Consider the following 21,790-nt stretch of genomic DNA (forward strand, 5'->3'; position numbering starts at 1 on the left):
CCTCAGAGCTCTCCTGCTCTCAGAGGCACTGCAGGCCTGGCCATTTCTGGGGTGATGCCTGATGCTGGGCACATAGAGAGGAAAAGGTTTACCTTCTGCTCTCAGGAGGCTTCCAGCTGGGAGGGAGGCCTCAGGGAAGGCTTCCTGGAGGGAGTGGCCTTTTTCCAGGCTGAGAAGGTATTAAGATACAAAGCCTGATGAAAGGGGGTAAGGGAGAAAGGTGCTCTGGGCAGAGGGAGCAGTGTGGGTAAAGCTCTGGAGGCTGGAGATGGCCAGTGTGCCCCTGCTGGCCGGCCTGTCTCTGGAAACGAAGGGGCCCTGAGGTGGGTCAGGCTCCAGTCTCTCCATCTGAATAACTGAGCCGGGTGGGCATCTCACCTGTAGATATCTGTGGCCCTGCCACAGCCCCCACCCCCACCCTCACCCCATCTCCCACTCCCTCTCCCTAGGGGCTAACTCTTATGTGATCATCAAGTGTGAGGGAGACAAAGTCCGCTCGGCTGTGCAGAAGGGCACCTCCACACCAGAGTACAATGTGAAAGGCATCTTCTACCGCAAGAAGCTGAGCCAGCCCATCACTGTACAGGTGAGCCCCCTGGTCCAGAGGCCACCTCCTGGGCTCCTAGCCTGAGGCTTCCCCACTCAGAGGGACAAGCCCAGGTGGAAGACCCTCTGATGAGGACCCAGGCATGCTGGGCTCTAGCTGTCTGTCTATCCCTGACCCCTGGTGTGGCTTTGGGAGCTCTCTTGCCACTCCAAGGTCCCTCTGTAGGTGGGTGAATTGGATTAGTTGGTGTGGTCCTGAGACCCAGCAGGGTCCATCTCCTGGCTGGGGACAGCAGTCATCTCTGCTGACCTCACCCTCAGCTTTGGGAACTATCCCTCCCATTTCCCCGTGGGGGGCCCACCTGGAAAGTGGCGTTGAGCCACTGTGTGGTGCGTGTGGCTGTTTCCCAAGAGCCTTGGGCAGGGGATAGAAAGCCAGTGTCCTCCCCATGGCTTCCTTCTCCTCTCAGGCTGATGTGGCCTGGGGATGATGATTCTGAACTCAATACTAGGGAGCTCTCTGGCCCCCAGGCCTTGATCAGCATCTCTCTCAGTGAGACAGCATCTGTAAACAAACATTTGGGTCCCCCTGGGGGAGCCACTGTGGCTTATCCAAGTTTTCTTAACACTGAGTCCCACTGGATCAAATCACAGACCTGTATGTCTCAGGGCTGGAAAGACCCCTAGGGGCAGCTGACTCAACCTTCATATTAAAGATGGGGAAACTAGGGCAGTGGGTGTACCACTTGTCCAAGTTCACCCAAGATCAACAGCGGAGCTAATAACAGATTTCACTTTATGCATGGGAGGGAGCTTAGCTAGCTGAGGAGCCTGAGGCTCTGGAAGGGGCACCACCTTGCCCGTAGTTCATGGGGAGGCAGACAGCCCAGGGCCCCCGATCCTCAGCCAGGCTTGCACTTCAAGGCCCTGCCACCACCACCAGCACCCCCCATAGACCTATATTCCTGGTCTTGGAGGTAGCCCGCCCCTCCCATGATCCTCTGTCTCTTCCCAGGTCTGGAACCACCGAGTGCTGAAGGATGAATTTCTGGGCCAGGTGCACCTAAAGGCTGACCCGGACAACCTCCAGGCCCTGCATACCCTCCACCTCCGGGACCGAAATAGCCGGCAGCCCAGCAACCTGCCAGGCACTGTGGCCGTGCACATTCTCAGCAGCACCTCCCTCATGGCTGTCTGACACCTGCCCACCTACCTGGCTCCGACCGTTCCCACCACCATCTGCATGTCCCCACTGGGCCTGAGTCTAGCCTGGGAGCCAGGATACTGGGGTCCTTTTCCCACTCTTCCACTGACTTGCTGTGTGACCTTAGGAAGTCTCTGCCCCTGTCTCAGCCTCAGTGTCCCGAGGGCCCCGAAGCATTCCCTTCTCGTGGAGGAGTTTCCTTGCTGAGATTTCAAATAGTCCTCCCCATCTCAACTGTCACCACTGCTAAGGGACTCTATCCATTGAGCACATTTTCCTAAGGCCCTGCTGTCTGCCGAGGAGTGCCAAGAAGATGTCACTTGTTTACACACAAACTGCCACATCCCCAAGCTCCGTTCTTGCCCCTCGTGTCCTAGGCCCAACCCAGCCTCCCAGACCTCACTTTCCCCATCAGCAATACCTGGTGTTCTCCCACCTTGAAAGGACTCTTGGCTCCTGCCGGGTTCCTGCTCAGGCTGGAATTGGGAAAATATGCAGGTGACATTTGTTCATTCTCTAATCCCATCCTCTCACCCATCCATTTCCTCACTCAGTGGAGATTTGCCAAATGAATAAACGACACCTTTGAGGCCCCAGGTGAAGCGGGGCCCTACTCCGGCCTCTGCCTTGGGCCTCGCCTCTGTCCTCAGGTCCTCTCAGAGGCAGATACCTAGGGGAGCTGCTGCTGCCTGCTCATTCTAGCTTCCGATTCCATTCCCAGCCCCTGCGTTAAGGTCCCTGGAGAGGTGGTGTCAGTGGGGGGTGAGGAAGGGCGTCTTCCTGACTCCTCTGCCCAGTGCTGGAAGGAGCATGCCTGGGTTAGTGGGCCAGGGGCCAGGCAGCTGGGGGCCTTTGGGGACCAGAAGGGGAGATGTGCTCCCAGAGCCTCTCTGCTGTAAGACCCCAGCTTTTCCTGGAAGTTGGGACTCTGGGGTGTGTGGTGCCCACCAGAGTCAGGCCACCCACTGGGCTCAGCAGGAGATAGGGAGCCCCATCACCTGACCACAGCCCCCCACCACCATTCCCCCAAAATGCAGCCTAGGAGGCCGCAGTGCTCTTCTTCCTGCCCAGACCAAAATGTTCCTTTTAGTCCTCAATGTTTTATATTCTTTTTGTTTTGAAAATCTCAATTTTAATCAGGGGTTTTAAAAGAAAATTGAAAGCCTGAACCTCCATTTTTCTTCTTGGCTCCAGTTTTGCTGGTCCTCTGGAGAACTCTTCGTGAGCACTGGTGCCGTGACCCACTTGGGATCTCTGCTGTGCCCTTCTCGGGCTTCCAGACCAGGTGTAGCAAATGAAAAAGTGCAGTTAATTCAAGAACAGGAATCCCTGTGTCCTTGCTGGGATTTCCTTTTGGGAACCTGACTTTGCGACTCCAGATCCTGCTGTCTGGATCAGTGTTCTGGCTGGAGGTGCTGGATTCTCTGACTTTGCCTCCTCACTCTGTGTCTGGCTTTGCTCCTGGGTCTTGGCCCTGGGCCATATGAGGGGCCAGGAAATGAACGACAGGAGGATAAGAGTGTTCTTTCTTGAAAGCCGGGACTTCCCCTCAAGAACCTGGGCCTGGGGCCGGGACTCTGCATGACTGGGAGCAAGTCACTTAAACCTCCTGTGCCTCGATTTCCCCCTTCTACAAAGTGGGGCCAATGATTCTTGTGTGTCAGCACTGTTACTACCAAGTGCTGAGTAAGGGCAAAATAATACCCCTTTCTCTATGTATCTCTGTATGCACACGCACTATATATATATATATATATATACGTTCATGTAATCACCACTTCTCAATGTCTATTTCAAATCAAGGCTCCTGAGTAGGGGGTGAAGTGAGCCAGCTTGCACCTCAGGCTAACACATGGGACTTTGCTCAGCCATGTCCCCTGGGATACAGGGGCACACCAGGACCAAGTGGCAGACCTGTGGGCTTCAGCCTCGGGGCCAGGGCATGCGTGCCACCCCCTGACAAAACAGGTTCCACAGTGCTACCCTTGCTTCCTGCCCCTTGAGGTGGGCCAGGCTGGCTCCTGGCTATGCAGGGATCTCTGGTCCCCAGGAGACCTTGGGGGCCAGGCAGGTAAGGATCAGGGGTGATAGGGGAGAGCAATTACTTTGTTCACTGTATGCACCCGCGGGGGCCTGGGAGTCCCCATTTGCAGGTGGGTAGGGCCTCCAGCCCACACCACCCAGACCTAGGCTTCCCTCAGGATCCACCACAGGGTTAGGGGACAGGAAGCCTGTTCTATTCTCAATAAATCTTACAAAATTCCAAAAAGACTTTCCTGTGTCCCTCTGTCCCCCTGGGGGGAAGGGACAATGGAGGAATATTCCCCAGGCCTGGGTGACTGTCCGCTGGTCAGAGGGAAGGCCCCGCTGCCTGCCCGGTGCACCTGTGAGCTGAGATTGTGGGGATCATTCAGTCATTCCTTTATTCAGTAGATCTGTATGGGGCTGGCTTTGTGCCAAGGCCTGCCCCAGGCACCTGGGATGTGGGGAACCAGGCATAGCAATCCCTGCTCTGGGACAGTCTACAAACGAGCAGCGAGAACAAAGACATACTCTGGTCATGACAAACACTACCCCGCACATTACTGATGGGGCAGTGTGGGCCTGCTGGGTTAGAGACGGCCTACTCCCTGATCTGTGCATGAAGGGCTAGGAAGAGGAGATGGGCTTTCGGGGCACAGGAAGGTGTGGGGGGACCAGAGCGGAGGCTGCTGAGGGCAGATGCAGGCATCTAGGGCCAGGAAGCTGGTGTGGTGGTGGGGAGAAGCAGGGTTGGGATGACTGAAAGCAGAGTGGACAACTCAATGAAAAACGACTTGGGAGACGGGGTGAGTGCAGTGTGAGGGCAAAGTGAACCGAGATGCCTCGCTTTCTTCATGGGACTGAGAAATAGGCATTGCAAATCGTGTGATCTGCTTAGCATAGTGCCTGGTTCATAGCATGGCTGAACACAATGTAGCTGTCATCCTGGTGTTTGGAGGCCGCCCTGTCCCCCATAACCTGCCCACCTCTCTGCCCCATTCCCACAGCTCACTGCATTTTGTCCCTGCTGCCAGTCGTGTGCCATGGGCTCCCCTGTGCTCCCCCGGGGTCTCATTTCCCCATCCGTGTAGGGCTGACGCCACTGGCCCCGCCCAGCCTGGGAGGATGGAGAGGGGGGACTTGAGGAGTGGCCGGTACTGGGTTTCGGCAGCAGGTGCAAATCCCAGGTGGGGACTGTGTTCCAGGGACTCCTGGACTCCTGTTAGGCCAGCAGGCTAAGGGGCAGACGGCATCCTGGGGTCTTCCTGGGACAGGGTCGTCGGGTCTGAGGGGACCCAGGCCCTAGCAGAAGCTGACTCCTGTCACGGTCACTTCCCAGCGGTGCTCAGCCCGCCTGACGGAAGCAGCTGGGCAGTGGGGCCTGTGACCAGCAGGCGGCGCTGGCGAGCTATAGCGCCCCTTTGGGCCCCCACCCCACCTTCTGGGCAGCTTCCCTGCAGACACCCCAGTTACGGGGGCTAGGGACCCAAAAGACATCCTTTTGCCACCCAGAGCTGCCCTGGCGAGGTGCACTATGGGGCCGCCGACAGGTGCGTGGCTGCCGAGGGCGGAAAGGAGAAACTGTCATGTCCCGATAGGGCCGCGCGAGGTCTCCATCCTCGACAACGCTAATAACAAAGACGTGTGCTCCTCTTTGCTTGGTTCCCCCCGCTCCTTTAAATCACAGATTTCACTTCAGTTTATATGTGTCGCTGTCACACGTGGGGTGGCTCCCAGTCAGCTGGTTTGGCAAAGTTTCTGGATGATTACAGAATAACATGTGTCCCCAACCCGCAGAGCAGGTTGTGGGGGCAATGTTGCATTGACCAGCGTCAGAGAACACACATCAGAGGCAAGGGTGGGTGTGCAGGAGGGAGAAGGCGCAGAAGGCAGGGCTTTAGCTCAGCACTCTCCCTCCTGCCATGCTCTGCCTGACCGTTCCCTCTCTGAGTCCCAAACAGCCAGGTAGAGGAGGAGGAAATGGGGTTGGAGGAGGGCGGCCGGGCTGAGACCCCAGCACATCAGTGATTAAGTCAGGATCAGGTGCGGTTTCCTGCTCAGGTGCTGAGACAGCAGGCGGTGTCCTGCAAACAACAGGAGGCACCTGAAGCCAGCCTGGGGGGCCCACGCCCAGGTGCGGTGCATTCAGCAGCACATCCAGAGACAGACCCCAAGGACCCTGCCTCCCTGTCGGCAGCCAGTGCTCTGCACAGGGCCCTGAGCAGCCTCTGGACATTAGTCCCAGCCCCAGCACGGCCCGTCCCCCACGCTGATGTCACCGCACCCAGACCTTGGAGGCCCCCTCCGGCTCCGCCTCCTGGGAGAAGGCTCTGGAGTGAGGAGGGGAGGGCAGCAGTGCTGGCTGGACAGCTGCTCTGGGCAGGAGAGAGAGGGAGAGACAAGAGACACACACAGAGAGACGGCGAGGAAGGGAAAGACCCAGAGGGACGCCTAGAACGAGACTTGGAGCCAGACAGAGGAAGAGGGGACGTGTGTTTGCAGACTGGCTGGGCCCGTGACCCAGCTTCCTGAGTCCTCCGTGCAGGTGGCAGCTGTACCAGGCTGGCAGGTCACTGAGAGTGGGCAGCTGGGCCCCAGGTAAGGATGGGCTGCCCACTGTCCTGGGCATTGGGAGGGGTTTGGATGTGGAGGAGTCATGGACTTGAGCTACCTCTAGAGCCTCTGCCCCACAGCCACTTGCTCCTGGGACTGGGCTTCCTGCCACCCTTGAGGGCTCAGCCACCACAGCCACTGAATGAAACTGTCCTGAGCCTGGGAAGATGGATGTGTGTCCCCTGGAGGAGGGAAGAGCCAAGGAGCATGTTGTCCATCGAATCTTCTCTGAGCTGGGGCTGGGGTTAGTGGCATCCTGGGGCCAGGGGAATAGACATGCTGTGGTGGCAGAGAGAAGAGTCCGTTCTCTCTGTCTCCTTTGCTTTCTCTCTGACACTCTTTATCTCCGTTTTTGGATAAGTCACTTCCTTCCTCTATGCCCCAAATATCCCATCTGTGAAATGGGAGTATGAAGCCCCACCAGCCAGGGTTGTAGTGGGGAAGAGGTAAAATCAGGTATAGACATAGCAATATAAATACAGTCTATGCCCCCTGTTGTCAGTTGGAAAAGAAATTAACTTGAACGTGGTCTAGTTCTCATTTTTAGAAATAAAATGTATGTCTGGTCATTTTAACATGTGGCCCTTAAATTTCATGCCCTCACCACTCTCCTCCATCCCTTGGAGCCCCATGTCTCTAGTGAAAGCACTGGCTCTGCCCCCAGCCCTCATGGCTCATGCTGGCATAGGGCACCGGCTCCACAGCCTGGGCACCATCTTCAGACAAGTGCCCGGTGGCAACTGCCTGCTGGCCCTGTTGAATCCACATCTCCACCAGGCATCCAGACTAGTTCAGGTCTCTGGAAGGACTGTGGGTTTGCTGTGTCCCAGAGCTCCAGGGCAGGGGTCAGGGCTCAGATGTCAGGCAGTGTCATGGGCAGAGGATCGAATGCCCCAGCGGCTCTGAATGGGCCCTTGTGAAAAATTGATGCGCATTCTAGGAGACAGGTTGGGAGCCAGAGGGGCCTCATACCAGGGCATGTAGGCTGGGGCTGCCTTTTAAGCTCCTTCCTGAGCCCATCTCTGGGTCTGGCCCTGTGCTGGACAAGGCTGGAGACAAGGCAATGTCTCAGACCCTCTCCCACTGGCCACATCCTGCCCTGGATCAACTCGCCAACTTTGGGGGCAGAGGTGGGACTGACCCTTACCCTGATAACATAATGCATATAGTCAAAATGGGATAAAGGGGAATATAGAGGCTCTTGGCAGCTTGGGGGTGGTCAGGGAAGGCTTCCTGGAGGAGGTATCATCTGAACTGAGCCATGAACCATAGGTGGAAATTCACTAGTCAAAATTTCAGGTAGAAGGGCCAGTGTATGAAGGCCAGGAGATGGCAAGAGCTGGCGTATTTCAGGAACAGTGAGTCACTGAGGATGTCCAAGTATAAGGGTAGGAAAGGGAGTGAGCAGTGAGAGAAAAGACTGAGGCATCAGCAGGGGCCAGATTGTGCTGGGCCTAGGGGGGCGGGCCCAGGCCCGGGCCCGGGCTCAGGCCCAGGTGCGGTGCATTCAGCAGCACAGCCAGAGACAGACCCCAATGACCCTGCCTCCCCGTCGGCAGCCAGTGCTCTGCACAGAGCCATCCTGAGGGCGGTGGGTGCTCTTGAGAGGTTTCAGGCAGGGTGTGCTGTGAGCAGGTCATGCCCAGCCCTTGACCTTCTGCTCAGTCAGGCTTGTCCTTGTCACCCACATTCCTGGGGCAGTCCCTAAGCTGAGTGCCGGAGATTAAGTCCTAGTCCTAAATTTGCTCTGGCTAGCTGTGTGACCCTGGGGAAGTCTTGGTCCCTCTCTGGGCCCCTTTGCCGTAGGTCCCTGGTGGGGCCAGACTTGCTACTTTCTAGGAGCCCTTTGGGAATCTCCGAATGACAGTGGCTGAGAGAAGAATTCAGCTGCTCTGGGCAGTGGTGCTGGTGACAGTGGCTGAGGCTCAGGTCACACAGGCTGGTTAGTGGTCAGAGGGAGAGAAGCCAGGGAGGGTTCCCTTGAGGGAGGAGGAGGTGGGGCTTTGGGAGGAGCCCAGGTGACCCCAGCCAGGCTCAAGGCTTCCAGGGCTGGCCTGCCCAGAAGCATGACATGGTCTCTCTCCCTGCAGAACTGTGCCTGGCCCAGTGGGCAGCAGGAGCTCCTGACTTGGGACCATGGTGATTCTTCAGCAGGTCAGTGTTCCCACCTCTTTGGGTGGCCTGTCCTCCCCAGGCCATATCCCCTCATCCATATGCTTACCCGTGGGACACCCTCCCCAGGGTGTTCTCTTGGAAAATTCCTGCCTAGGCTTCCAAACCCAGCCCTCCAGGCCGAGGCCTAGTCTGAAACCTGTTCCCTCTGCTGTGCCAGCTGGGGTTTCCTTCTCTCACTGGCTCACCCCACTGGGCAGAAATGATTTTATTTACACACATCTCTGGATCCCAGGCAGTGGAACAGCATGTGCAAAGGCCCAGATGTGGGAAGGTCCCTGGGGAAGAGGAGAGGAGGTTGGCAAGGCTCCCAAAGCCAGGCCAGGAAGGGCCCTGAGCCCAACTTATTCTTAGGGCCTTGGGGAGCAGTGACTGGAGGGCGGGGGGTGACAAGCCTTGAGCTGGAGCCCCCTGGGATTTTATGGGAAGAAGCAGAGGTGCTGCCCCGAGCTGAGTCCTCCAGCCCCGCTTCCTACTGAGGGCCACAGTGGCCTCTGACCCTCAGCCCTTCCCCGTGATCAGTCTGAGGCTCTAATGAGCTCCTGGTCTCCAGAGCAGGAGCCAGGAATGTGGGCCCTGAGCCAGGTGGGCCTGGCAGCAGGCCGTAGGGCTTGTGGGGCTGTGCATTGTGGGGGCTTGGCCAGCAGCTTCTCGGTCTCCAGGGTCACCAGAGGCCAATGGCTCAGCCTTGCCTGGCCACCCTGAGGCTGCACGGACCAGCATGTTTGCATATGAGTGTGTGCGTGTGTGTGTCTGTGTGTGTGAGTGAGAGGCAGGCTTCAGGGCAGCATCAGGACAGACATTCTTCTATCCCAGGGGCTGGAGGAGACCCCCTTTAGAGCCCCTTGGCCTGAGAGCCTGTTCAAACGCCCATTAGAGATGGGCAGGATCTAGGAGAGGAAAAGTCCATTTGCTGAGTGTTTGCTGTGTGCCAGGGCCTGGGTCCCCATAGCCCTCCAGGGGCGTCCTCCCTCAGGGGGCCTCTGAGGCAGGCCTCTGGCTGATGGGACCTCCTCACCACCCCCTCCTCTCCTGCCCCTCTGAACGCTGACCCACCTCCAGCTGTGGGTGGCCTCTGTTGGGAGCAAGTGTCTTGTAGGTGAATGCCTGTTCTGCCTGCCCTCAAGCAGGAAGTACACTCAGCTCCTTCCTTGGTCCTGAAGAAAGCCCTGGCCCTGGGGAACCGGCCAGCTCTGCAGTTGCACAGGCCGGGCCTAATGGGCTCCAGCCCAGGCTTTGCTATTGATGAGTGGGAGGGCCTTGGGCACGTTACTCAGCCTTCCTGAGCCTCAGTTTCCTCATATGTAAAATGAAGATTAAAAGCCTCTTTTCCCACAGCTGCCGATGAGAGGCTAAAATGCCATGTGGAGCTCCATGAAAATGCTTCTTCCTTCATCTGCTTCCCTGGTCTGCCCTCTCCTCCTCTCTTCCTGCCACATCCTTCCCGGTCCTGAAAGATCCGCGGAGTGCTTGGCTTCCCCTCTTGCCTGGCTGACTTCTGCTCAGGCTTCAGTGTGGCCTCTACTTCCTTCGGGAGGCTTCCCTGCTCTGCAAACCCCAGGGCCTGGTCCACAGTCCTCCTCCTTTCTCTGCCTACCTGGGGCTTCCTGATGAGCCCTGGACATGAGGGACAGCCTTCATCCTATTTCCCGTAGATCTTTCAGGATAGGGAAGGAACTGGCAGGAAGAGAGGAGGAGAGAGGCAGACCAGGGAAGCAGATGAAGGAAGAAGCATTTTCATGGAGTCCCAAATGGCATTTTAGCTTCACAATGGCAGCTGTGGGAAAACAGGGGTTTTGTTTGTTTGTTTGTGTGTGTGTGTGTTTGTTTTGAGACAGAGTCTTGCTTTGTCACCAGGCTGAAGTGCTATGGCATGATTTTGGCTCACTGCAACCTTCGACTCCCTGGTTCAAGCAATTCTCCTGCCTCAGCCTCCTGAGTAGCTGGGATTACAGGCACCCGTCACCACGTCCAACTAATTTTTGTATTTTTAATAAAGACGGGGTTTCACCATGTTGGCCAGGATGGTCTTGATCTCCTGACCTCGTGATCTGCCCACCTCGGCCTCCCAAAGTACTGGGATTACAGGCGTGAGCCACCGCACCAGGTGGATAGAGGTTTTTAATCTGCATTTTGCATATGATGAAACAGGCTCAGGAAGGCTGAGTAACGTGCCCAAGGCCCTCTTACTCAACAGCAAAGCACAAGATGGAGCCCACTGGGCCCGGCCTGTGGAACTGCAGAGCGGGTCGGCTCCCGGGGCTCGGGTTCTTTTTAGGACCAAGGAAGCAGCTGAAGCGTACTTCCTGCTTGAAGGCAGGAGGAGCAGGCATTCACCTACTATTCCCTGCCCTGGAGGAGTTCCCAGACCTATGTGGGGAGACAGCTTAGAAACCTAGGAAAGGCACTGTGACAGTGAGTCTCCAGGGGGCACGGGGATGGGAGGGCACCTGGGAATGGGAGAGCCTTCTGCCCTCCCTGGGAGAGGGTGGACAGGGAAGGCCATGAGACAGCTGCAGCAGACCCTCATGAACATACAGGGACCGAGGTCTCTGGAAGAAGGACTAGCCCAGCTGACTAGTGGCGCACCTGTGTGGCACACCTGACTCACATCTTTAAGGACCACAAGGAGGGCTTTTGTGCTTCAGTATGTCATGATTCCCAGCTTCACGGTGGGGCCAGGGTAGGGACTCTGTGTACTTGGCCCAGATTTGTGGGCAGAGGGAGGTTTGAAGATAAATTTGTGGGCTGTTGATAACAGTTGGATTGATGCTTTTAGTAAAATATAATGTCCTTCTTTGTTTCTTGTAATGATTTTGACTTAACATCTATGTCTGATAGTGTAGTCATCTCAACTGTCTTTTGGTTACTATTTGCATGGAATACTATTTGCATGAAATCCTTCTACTTTTAACCTATTTGTGTCTTTGGATCTAAAGTGGATCTCTTGTAAGCAGCATATAGTTAGATCATGTGGTTGGTTTTTGTTTTGTTTTGTTTTATTTTTATCCATTCTGCCAGTCTTTACCTTTTGGTTGGAGAGTTTAATCTATTTACACATGAAGTAATTACTGTTAAGGAAGGACCTCTGCCATTTTGCTATGTTTTCTGTATGTCTTATATCTTTTCCTCCTCAATTCCTCATTACTGCTCTCTTTTGTGTTTAATTGACATTTTTTTTCTAAAGTACTGTTTTGATTCTCATTTACTCTTCTGTGTATTTTAAAAGTTTTTTCCTCAATGATTATTCTTAGGTTTACAAATAACATCTTTTTTTTGAGATGGAGTTTTACTCTTCTCGCCCATGCTGGAGTGCAATGACACAATCTCGGCCCACTGCAACCTCTGCCTCCTGGGTTCAAGCAATTCTCCTGCCTCAGCCTCCCAAGTAGCTGGGATTACAAGCATGAACCACCATACCTGGCTAATTTTTTTATTTTTAGTAGAGACAGGGTTTCACCATGTTGGTCAGGTTGGTCTCAAACTCCTGACCAAAAGTGATCTGCCTGCTTCAGCCTCCCAAACTGCTGGGATTACAGGTGTTAGCCACTGCACCTGGCCTACAAATAACATCTTAAATCTACATCAATATAGTTTAAGGCCAAATTAGCTTCAATAATAAATAAAAATTATGTTCCTTTATAGTTCTATCTCTCCCCCTTTATGTTATTTATTGTCCAAATTGCATCTTTATACATTGTGTGCCAGTTAACATAGATTTATCATTATGTTATACATTTGTCTTTTAAATCACACAGAAAAGAAAGTAGTTACAGACCAAAAATACAACAATATTTTTTTTTTTTAAAGAGATGGAGTCTTACTATGTTGCCCAAGCTGGTGTGCAGATGCTATTCACAAGTGCAATTGTGGTATACTACAGCTTTGAACTCCTGGGCTCAAGCAGCCCTCCTGCCTCAGCCTCCCAAGTGGCTGGGAGTACAGGCACCTATCACTGTGCCTGGTTAAATATGACTTTTCTATTTATCTATGTAAGTGCCCTTACCAGTGTTCTTTAATTTTTTTGTATGGCTTTGCATCACTGTCTACTGTACTCTACTTTTTTTTCCAATTTTGTATTTTTTAAAATACATATAACAACATGTACCACTTAACTTTTTTTTTTTTTTTTTTTTTGAGACAGAGTCTCACTCTGTCACCCAGGCTGGAGTGCAGTGGTGTGATCTCAGCTCACTCTGCAACTTCTGCCTCCCAGGTTTAAGTGATTCTCCTGCCTCAGCCTCCTGAGTACCTGGGATTACAGGTCCCTGCCACCATGCCCAGCTAATTTCTGTATTTTTAGTAGAGATGGGGTTTTACCATGTTGGCCAGGCTGGTCTTGAACCCCTGACCTCAGGTGATCTGCCCGCCTCAGCCTCCCAAAGTACTGGAGTTACAGGAGTGAGCCCCATGCCCGGCCCCATTTAACCACTTTAAGTGCATAGTTCAGTGGCATTAAATACATTCACAATGTTGTGTGACCATCACCACTATCAATTTCTGCAATTCTTTTCATCTTGTAAAATAAAGATTCTATCCATTAAACAATAAGTCCCCATTCCCCTCTCCCCACCACCCTTGGCAACCACCATTCTGCTTTCTGGTTTTGATTTGACTATTCTAGGTGCCTCACATAAGTGGAATCATACACTATTTGTCTTTTTGTGATGGCTTACTTCACTTAGCATAATATCCTCAAGGTTCATCCATGTTGTATTAATAGCATGTATCAGAATTTCCTTCCTTTTTAAGGCTGAGTAATGTTTTATTGTATGTGTATACCACATATTGTTTATTCATTCATCTATTGAGGAACACTTGGGTTGCTTCCATGTTTTAGCTATTATAATTAATACTGCTTTGAACATAGGTGTGCAAAGACCTCTTTGAGATTCTGCTTTTAATTCTTTTGAGTATATATCCAGAAGTAGAATTGCTGGGTCATATGGTAATTCTCATTTTATTTTTTTTAGGAACTGCCATAGTGTTTTTCACAACGTTTGTATTATTTCACATTCCCACCAGCAGTGCATAAGGGTTCCATTTTCTCCACATCTTTACCAATACTTATTTTCTGTTTTGTTTTGTTTTGTTTTGTTTGTAATAGCCATCCTAATGGGTGTGCAGTGGTATCTCATTGTGGTTTTGATTTGCATTTTCCTAATGATGAATGATGTTGAGCATCTTTTCATGTGCCTTTGGTCGCTTTGTATATCTTTTTTGGAGAAATGTCTATTTCAGTCCTATGCCTTTGTTTGTTTGTTTGTTTTGGAGACACAGTCTCACTCTGTCACCCAGGCTGGTGTACAGTAGTGCCATCAAACTCCTGCCTATGCCCACTTTTGAAATGGGTTGTTTGTTTTGTTGTTGTTCAATGTCTTTTAATCTTTAGCATGTCTTATAGGGCAGGTCAACTACTGACAAACTCTCTCAGCTTTTGTTTACGTGGGAATGTCTTCATTTCTCCTTCCTTTGTGAGGGATAGTTATGCCAGATATAGAATTCTTTCTTGACATTTTTTTTATTCTTTCATCATTTTAAATATGCCATCCTACTTCCCTCTGGCCGCCGTGGTTTCTGATGAGAAATCAGCCGAGACTCATACTAACGATTCGTTGTATAGAATGAGTCACCTCTCTGTTGCTGCTTTCAAGAGTCTCTGTCTTTGCCACTTGTGGAGAAGAGGCCTATTCCTCCAGCTCAAGGGTGGTCTCAGTAGTCGTTCTGGAACCAGGCAAGGTCAGGTTCTTAGCACCTTGCAGGGTCTTCCCCAGGGGACCTCTCTTTAGCCACCAGCCACCAGACTTACTTTACAATCTCTTCCCTCTCTCCTCTGATTCTCTGAGTTTGCTGTTCCCTCTTCCTGGGATGCCCTTTCCCCTAATGTCTGCCTAAAAAAAAAATCTTAAAACCCAGCTGTCACCCCTAACACGACTCCCTTAGTTAACCATGGCTGGCACTCATATACATTTGGTCTAACAGGCACCAATCTAGGTGCATTACGCATCTTAACCTGTTAAATCCTCACGAGCACGTGGAAGCAGTGTCATTTTGTCACCTGACGGATGAGGAAAGAAAGGAACATAGAGGTTGAGGAACTTGCCCAAGGTAACACAGCTTGTGAGTGGCTAAGCTGGGATTGAAACTAAGCCATCTGACTCCAGGGTCCAAACTCTTAGTGGCCATGCTATCCTATGTCTCTGGGACTGATCTGCCTCTTATCTGGTGGTACCATCCTTATCTGTGCCTGGGTCTGTCCACCACACCAGGCTGGGAGCTCTGAGGACATGTCTTGTTAACAGTGTCCTCTGTACTTTAGTCTGAGCCTGTACTCAGTGAAGGTCGGTTATATGAACTCGTGGTAGAATGCCTGGAAGCTCACCACCAGCACTTCCTTGTGTCTGAGGTCTGGGTCCTGTCCCAATGTACTGCTGTAGATGGGCGGGGAGAGATAGGTGTGCCTGTTTTCGGCTTGACTGGGGGAAGGACCTCTCCTGAGAGCGGTGTCCCTGAGAGGTCACAGGAAGTGAGTGGGAATCACTGATCAGTCAGCTTCGTGCTGGGCAGCTGAGCCCTGGGTTCCCAAGGCTGGGACAGGGAGTGGGGTAGAACTGGGCCCATCCTGGGTGGCTCTGAGCCCTGTGTGAGGCATCACCGTCTTTTTCGTTGCCATTCCCCCCACCCAGTCCCTCGCCCCCACTCTCTGCCGTTGTTCATTTGTTGGGGAGCAGTTGGCTTCCAGGATACTAGGCAATGCAGAGAGCCACAAATGCAGACTGGAGGCCTTGAAAAGAGAAGAGGAAGAAAAAGGAGGAAAGAGGGGAGGAGGACAAAGATAGGCAGGGCAAGGCGAGAAGGAGGGAATGGGAGAGGAGTCACAGGGGCCTGGGCCTTCCGGACCCTCGGGATGGGACGGTGGCCTCTGGCTCACAGCCCAGCGTGGACCGACGCCTGGTGTCCAGCCCTGTGTGGCTGCTAGGACACAGGAGGCCAGCTTGGCCCATTGCAGGGAGAGCTCTGAGCCATCGAGGTGGTTCAGCTGTCCTGGGGAGTTCAGGGGACCCCACACCAGGCCTCCAAGGCCTCTTCTGCAGGATGGACGTGGGCTGCTATTTGACCTCGGGGGCTGCGGGAGGAGGACATAGACTCTTCAGGGGCTTTCCCCCAAACTTACCCCAGAAGGAAACTGTATCTGCCCTCACTCCCCAGAGGCAGCCAGGGAGCCAGAAATATCTTCAATGCATCTCTCCTTTAGTCTTAAAAACCCCGGGAGTTTACCGCGTTCTAGTCCGTAACATCCTCGTGTTTCCTTCCATAGAAAACATAGAAAAAAACATGACGATTTTTTCCAAAGCTGCCGTCAGGTGCGGTGCCAGGTGCCACGTTTATCCCGGGCCTACCGCCGCGGTGCCAGTGAAGCCGCCTGGGATTCCGGGCAAAGTGGGGCTGTGGGGGGTTCGGCCGAGACGGAGGGGGCCGGGGTGGCGCGGGCGCCCCCTCGCCGTCCCGCCCGCGGGCGTCACCTAAGCCGCCGTTGCCATGGGCCCGCAGCAGATGGCCCGGTTTAGGGTTCCGGGGCGGGCGGCGCGCACGGGATTAGGTGAATTAGGGAGCCGGAGCAGTGCCGCCGTCGCCGTCGCAGCGCCATGGAGGACCCCGCCGACCCTGCCGACCCCGCGCGCATCCCGCAGCCCGGCAAGTGGGCGCTGGTGCGCAGCCTGAACCAGGCGTTCAAGACCTACGCCGTCCTGCCGGTGAGGCCCGGGCCAGGAGGGGAGAAGGGAGGGGGAGGGCGCCTCGCCCCGGGCCTCAGTTTCCCCGCCTGTTAGAAGCTGGGCGGGCCACAAACAGGGTCGCTAGGCTTCAGGGTGTGCATGGACTGCGGCCCTAGGATGCCACCTGCGGTCTCTGACCTCCCCCAGTGTGAACTTGGCCGCGGCTGCCCTTTCCTAGGAGGGGAGGTTTTGCATCTGGGAAACCCAAGCCAGGCAGGCCAGGTCTGGGCGGGGGTGTCCTGCATTTGCTGAGATCCAGAGCAGGGAGCACCTCCAGGTGCACAGAGGGACCCCCAGCCATAGTTTATGGACTGGCTGACCGCTGATGGAAGAGAAAGCTAGGCCCACTGGTCTCCTCTCCAAACTATGTTTAGCAACTAGACACTAGCAAGATGCTTGGCTCACGTTTCCCATCTGTGAAAATGGGGTGATAAAACCGGTGTCCCAGAGTGATCATGAAGATAACGAGCGGCAAAATGTCCTGAAACCGATTCCTTTTCACTCCACAAACAGGGACTGGCCCCAGGCCTGGTCCCAGAGGAAGGAAGAGGCAGAAAGGGCTAAGGCCCTGTGGGGAATTATTAATATTGGCTCGAGACCGGCTTGATGCCTGGGAGGAAGGAGGGTAGACAGAAAGAACAATGTGCATTTGCGTGGGTCTCTCATCTTTACATGCACTGACTCCTTCCATTTCATGGCTGGTGGAAACTGAGGCCCAGAAAGATTGAGTGCCTCACCCAGAGAGACACAGCGTTAGTGGTGGAGCTGGGACTATAAGCCAGATCTCCTATGTGTTCACTGTGGATATGTGCTGGCTTTCCTGGGGGGAGGCCCCACAGGGGTTTTGGAGTACCCCTGAGAACATCTGAACAGACCCATTCTAGGAAGGCACGACTCTGGGGCTGGGAGCCTGCATAGCTGGCAGGGCCTGGGAAACCCTCTGCCCTGGTCATATATTTGATAGGAGAAAAGCTGGGACTTGCCCCACGTTACACAGCCACACTGAGGCATGTGTCGTGTCACAAACGAGATCTTCCATTCAAGATGAGTACCAAGCAAGGCGCCCCATACAGTGTGTAAAGTTGTCATGGAACATGGTGTAGGAATGGGGCCAGATGCAGTGGTGGGGTGCCTGGGGCTAGCCATGGGGATGGGAGGGGGTGGTGGGGTCCTACCTGGAGCCAGGTTCCCCATTCTCACCTCCCTCCTGCCTCTCAATGAAGCTTCATCTTCTTTCATGGCTTCCTTCCTCCCTTCCTTCTCCCTCTGAGCCAGTGACTCCTGACCCACCCTGATTTTGGTCCTGGCTCTGTCCTCCAGATGCTAATAGTCCTGTCAGTCACTGATTTGATGAGTGACTGTGGCCAGGTTCCTTTCTCTCTTTGGCCCTCAGTTTCCTCGGCTGTAAAATGAGGATCCTTACAAGCTGCCTGCATTGCGATGCTTCAAGAACTTTCCCTAGGGCCGCAGGAATATTCCCCTTCAGAAGTCCTAAGACCCCAGAATTCTCCCTGAAGCCTCTCCCCTGCCATCTGAAACTGTTTCCTCAAGTCTGGCCTAGAGCAAGATAGTTTGGTCACTGCCCTCTGTGACAGCCCTAAGTAAGAAGAGTTGTAGTCATGTCTGTTTGCTGTGTGGCCCCAAGAGCTTCACTCAGCCTCTCGGAATCTCCATTTCCTGCTCACATGAAGTTTTTTTTATTTTGGTTATTTTATCTTCTCCCAGGGGAAACAAACATTTTCTGTGTGCCAGGCCCTGTGCTGGGTTGAGGGATACAGGTGACTCAGAGAGACCCCTGCCTTCCAGCTGCCCTCAGCCTAAGTCTCTAGCTTGCCTTCAGGGCCCTTGAGCCATCTGGGCGGGGAGGACTCTATCAGTGTTTCCTGTTTTGCTCAGTGAGCTGCATGTGGGACTGGGCCCAGGGAATGTCAGGAAAGAGCCCTGGATTTGGGGTTTGTCAGACCTGGGCTTCAGTCCTGGCTCTGCCACAAAACAGCTGTGTGACCTTGGGCACGTTTCTTGACCTCTTTGAGGAGAGAAATTGGAGACAGTCCCCTGGCCACACGCTGTTGCCCACAAGCGAACACGCTCCCCACCCCTTCTCTCTCACCGAGGCCCGTTCTGGGCTGGGCTCTGGGGAGCCACAGATCAGGGACTCAGACCCAGCCCCGCCCTAGGGAGCTCCAGGCCAGTGGGGAAGGGGAGCAGACCCCGTGTGGGGTGGCTGTCAGGGGTAAGCCCAGGGTCAGGGAGTGCAGCTGGGGCTTGGACACAAGCAGCTGTGAGGATTATATGGGGCAGTTTACGGGATGCAGCCTGTGGAGCCCAGGCCCACAGTGAATGCTCCGTAAACAGTTCTCTTCCACGCCCAAGCCTCTCCAATTTTTCTTACTTTTTCTGGGAGGAAGTTTGGGTTTGGGACTAGCCTGACTCTATCATGTGCCAACCTCCCATTCACATGAAGAGAGGGTCCACAGGGGCAGCTGTGGCTGGAAGACAGCACATAGATGGCAGTGGTCCCATAAGACTATAATGCCATATTTTACTGTACCTTTTATGTGTATGTTTAGATATGTTTACATACACAAATACACACCATGGATTATGACTGCCTATAGTATTCAGTACAGTAGCAGGTTGTACAGGTTTGTAGTGTAGGAGCAAGAGGCTACCCCATCCAGCCTAGGTGTGTAGTGGGTTGTACCATCTAGGTTTGTGAAGTACACTCGATGACTTCATATGTTTGCATAGAACTTATCTCTGACATTAACAATGCATGACTGTAGCTGGTTCTGATGGGAACAAGAGGAGGCTGAAACAGTAATGAGTTGGTCTTGGACTCACTGAGTTCAGCCTTCACTGAGAAATGTGGGAATTGAGGCTCAGAGAGGTCAGCGACTCACCCAAGGCCGGGCAGGGCCTGAAACCCAGTCTTCTGACTCCTAGCCCAGAACAGATTCTGTCGGACCATTACCACGGTTTACTTCATTGTGAATCAGTTTTATAAGTTGTTACATTTTTTTTTTACTTGATATTAGGTTATATTCTTATTAGAATGTCCCAACTCCTAGGGAGTTGGAGTACCACCCAAAAAAGAATACTTTTATTAGGATTAGAATAAAATCTAAGCTTGTATCCCAAGGCCAACAAAGGGCCTATGTGTCCTGGACCCTGCCTACTTCTCTGAGCTCTCTCTCGCCCATCAGGTCCTACCTCCTGGCTGTTCCTTTCTGTCGCAGGGCCTTTGCATGTGCTGTTTCCTATGCTGGGATTACTGTCCCCTGCTTTTCCCTTGGCTGACTGCTTGTCACCCTTCAGGTGTCAGCTCAGCGATTCCCTCCATGGAGCAGCTCCATTGGCTACTGGGTCTAGGTTGGTTGGCTCTGTCATTCTCCACCATTGGCTTGTTTGTTTCCTTGACAGCACTCACCAGTATCCAAAGTGATCGTGCTGATCTATTTGCTCAGTTGTTTGTCACCACCTCTAACTAGAACGTAGACTCCATAATCACTGCTCAACCCCCAGCATTTAGATTAATCAGTGCGTTGCACTCAGTAGGTAATCAATACATGTTTGTTGAATCCATCAGTGCTGAATGTGGTTGTTCTTAGTCCATTTCTCTGACTTGGGATTTTACGTTTGGCTCTCACGATCCCTTGCTGAATGAGTAGTGAGAGTCAGGCCCTGGGCCAGATGCCGCAGGGGACACAAAGCGACATCCTCCCCCAGGATCAGGGCTCTCTCCACATGCCAGAAGACAATGTGGCTGAACCCTTCTCTAGTGCCCAGCACGGAGTGGTGTCCCTGTGAGGAACCTGTCATAATGATGATAAAAATCAGCCCTGGAGGTGAAGGAGGCTGCAGCATTCACCCACTGTCTGGGTGTCCTGTGGTGTCATGTTAGAGAGGAAGTGGTTTGAGTGGTCTGGTGTTTCTGTCTAGACCCCAGTGAATCTGTCATACACATGTAGGGTGTAGATCCATGGGGAGAGCTGGGCTTTGAGAGGCCTTGGCTCTCTCTGAGCCTCTGCTAAGTCATCCATAAAATGGGAATATGGCTGTTCTAGAGGGGGGATTGATGAGATTGCATAAATGCCCAGCCCAGGGCCTGCACTGCTCCAGAAGGTTGCTAGTAAGTGTGAGTCCCCTTCTCTTCCCCCTTCTGTGGTTGGCTCAGAGCCTCTGATTGTAGCAGAGGGATATAGGGCTGCCTGGAAGGGGCTCCAATCCCCCTCCCTGCTCACCTGGGCTGAGACTCTCTCTCGCCCATAGGGGGACCATGTGTGGATGGACCTGAGATCGGGGCAGGAGTTCGACGTGCCCATCGGGGCGGTGGTGAAGCTCTGCGACTCTGGGCAGGTCCAGGTGGTGGATGATGAAGACAATGTGAGTAGTCCCCTCCCTCCTCCTGCCCCATACCTTGGGGTCAGACCCGGGCTGACAGCTGCCTTGATGCAGGGAGATGATCGAAAGGAGATGGAGGCCATGCCCATGCCCCCACTTCTGCCTCTCAGATGCCCCCTTCCATGAGCTTTCCCCAGCACCCCAACAAGAGGGAACCCCCTGCCTGCCTCAGGCTACTTGTTCTGTTTCCACAAGCACTTCAGTCCACTCTGCATGGTGTTAGAGATGTGTGTGTGTGTGGTGGGGTTTGAGTGCAGGGGGAGCAGGCTAGGAGCTCCTCAGACACAGAGGTGCTTTGGGGGCAGACTGCATTCAAATCCCATCTCGTCCACTTGTTAGCTGCGCAAACTTGGCCAAGTGTCCTTCCCTCCTGAGCCTCAGTTTCCTCTTTGTAAAATGAGGATAATAATACGTATCTCACAGGGCTGTTGACCCATACATGAGATCACACGTGTAGAACACCTCAGTGAAGTTAGTGCTAGTCTGAAAGTTAAATGAACGCCCACAGCCTCACTGTGTTGGGTTACTGACATCACATGAATCCACTGTCCACCTTGACACTGCTCTGGAAATTGGTCTCACAGATTAACCCTTTATCTGTGGCCCAGAAGGAAAGGGACCCCAGAAGTGTAAGTTTTCTAGGTAATGATAGTGGAGCCTTGGGGAGGGAAGGAGAGGTCTGAAGTCAGGGGCCTGCCCCGGAGAAGATGGCTGGTTCACGTGAGGGCCCGGAGGGGAAGCCCTGGGGCCTCTGAGCATGTGTGCACATGTGTGTGTCACTGGGGGTATGCAGATGGGGTGCAGAGCACACAGGGGCAGCTTAGCAGGGATATGAAGAACCCAGGGAGATTCAGCTCTGCCATAATGGGGGCTGTGCCCTGCGGTGTGCCAGGGGCTGGGACACAGAATTGGACTGAGTCCCTGTCTTAGCCTCCTGGTCTGAGGGAGGAGAGTCAGGAGAAAGAGGGTGCAGGGACTTGAAACTGAGGCTCTGCTGGGGACGACGGGAGGGCTCAGGACCCTCGAGGCCAGGTGCTTGACAAGGAGTGGGCAG

At 53.6% G+C, this 21,790-nt stretch overlaps 2 protein-coding genes across 13 annotated transcripts in view; both read left to right on the plus strand.

The window, feature by feature from the left end:
• CAPN5 (calpain 5) overlaps window positions 1-2,919 on the plus strand; it is a 55,747-nt gene extending 52,828 nt beyond the window's left edge. The window contains exons 12-13 of the mRNA XM_016921676.4: window positions 450-586; window positions 1,562-2,919. Coding sequence (XP_016777165.1) covers window positions 450-586; window positions 1,562-1,744 — 320 coding nt within the window. The 3' untranslated portion in view covers window positions 1,745-2,919. The remainder of the gene's footprint in view (window positions 1-449; window positions 587-1,561) is intronic.
• A 3,364-nt stretch (window positions 2,920-6,283) lies between these two features.
• Window positions 6,284-21,790, plus strand: part of MYO7A (myosin VIIA) — an 88,558-nt gene continuing 73,051 nt past the window's right edge. For 10 of the 12 annotated variants that reach the window (XR_010147287.1, XR_010147288.1, XM_063783254.1 and 7 more), the window contains exons 1-2: window positions 15,898-16,311; window positions 20,605-20,718. Coding sequence is in view for 10 of the 12 variants with exons in the window: in XM_063783254.1 (XP_063639324.1) it covers window positions 16,204-16,311; window positions 20,605-20,718 (222 nt within the window). In the remaining 2 variants the exon portion in view is untranslated. Of the gene's footprint in view, window positions 6,371-8,475; window positions 8,540-15,897; window positions 16,312-20,604; window positions 20,719-21,790 lie in introns of those variants that run through there. The other 2 variants (XM_063783256.1, XM_063783260.1) reach the window with 2 other exon arrangements.

Source organism: Pan troglodytes, chromosome 9 (assembly GCF_028858775.2).
Source record: "Pan troglodytes isolate AG18354 chromosome 9, NHGRI_mPanTro3-v2.0_pri, whole genome shotgun sequence".
NCBI classification, from domain to species: Eukaryota; Metazoa; Chordata; class Mammalia; order Primates; family Hominidae; genus Pan; species Pan troglodytes.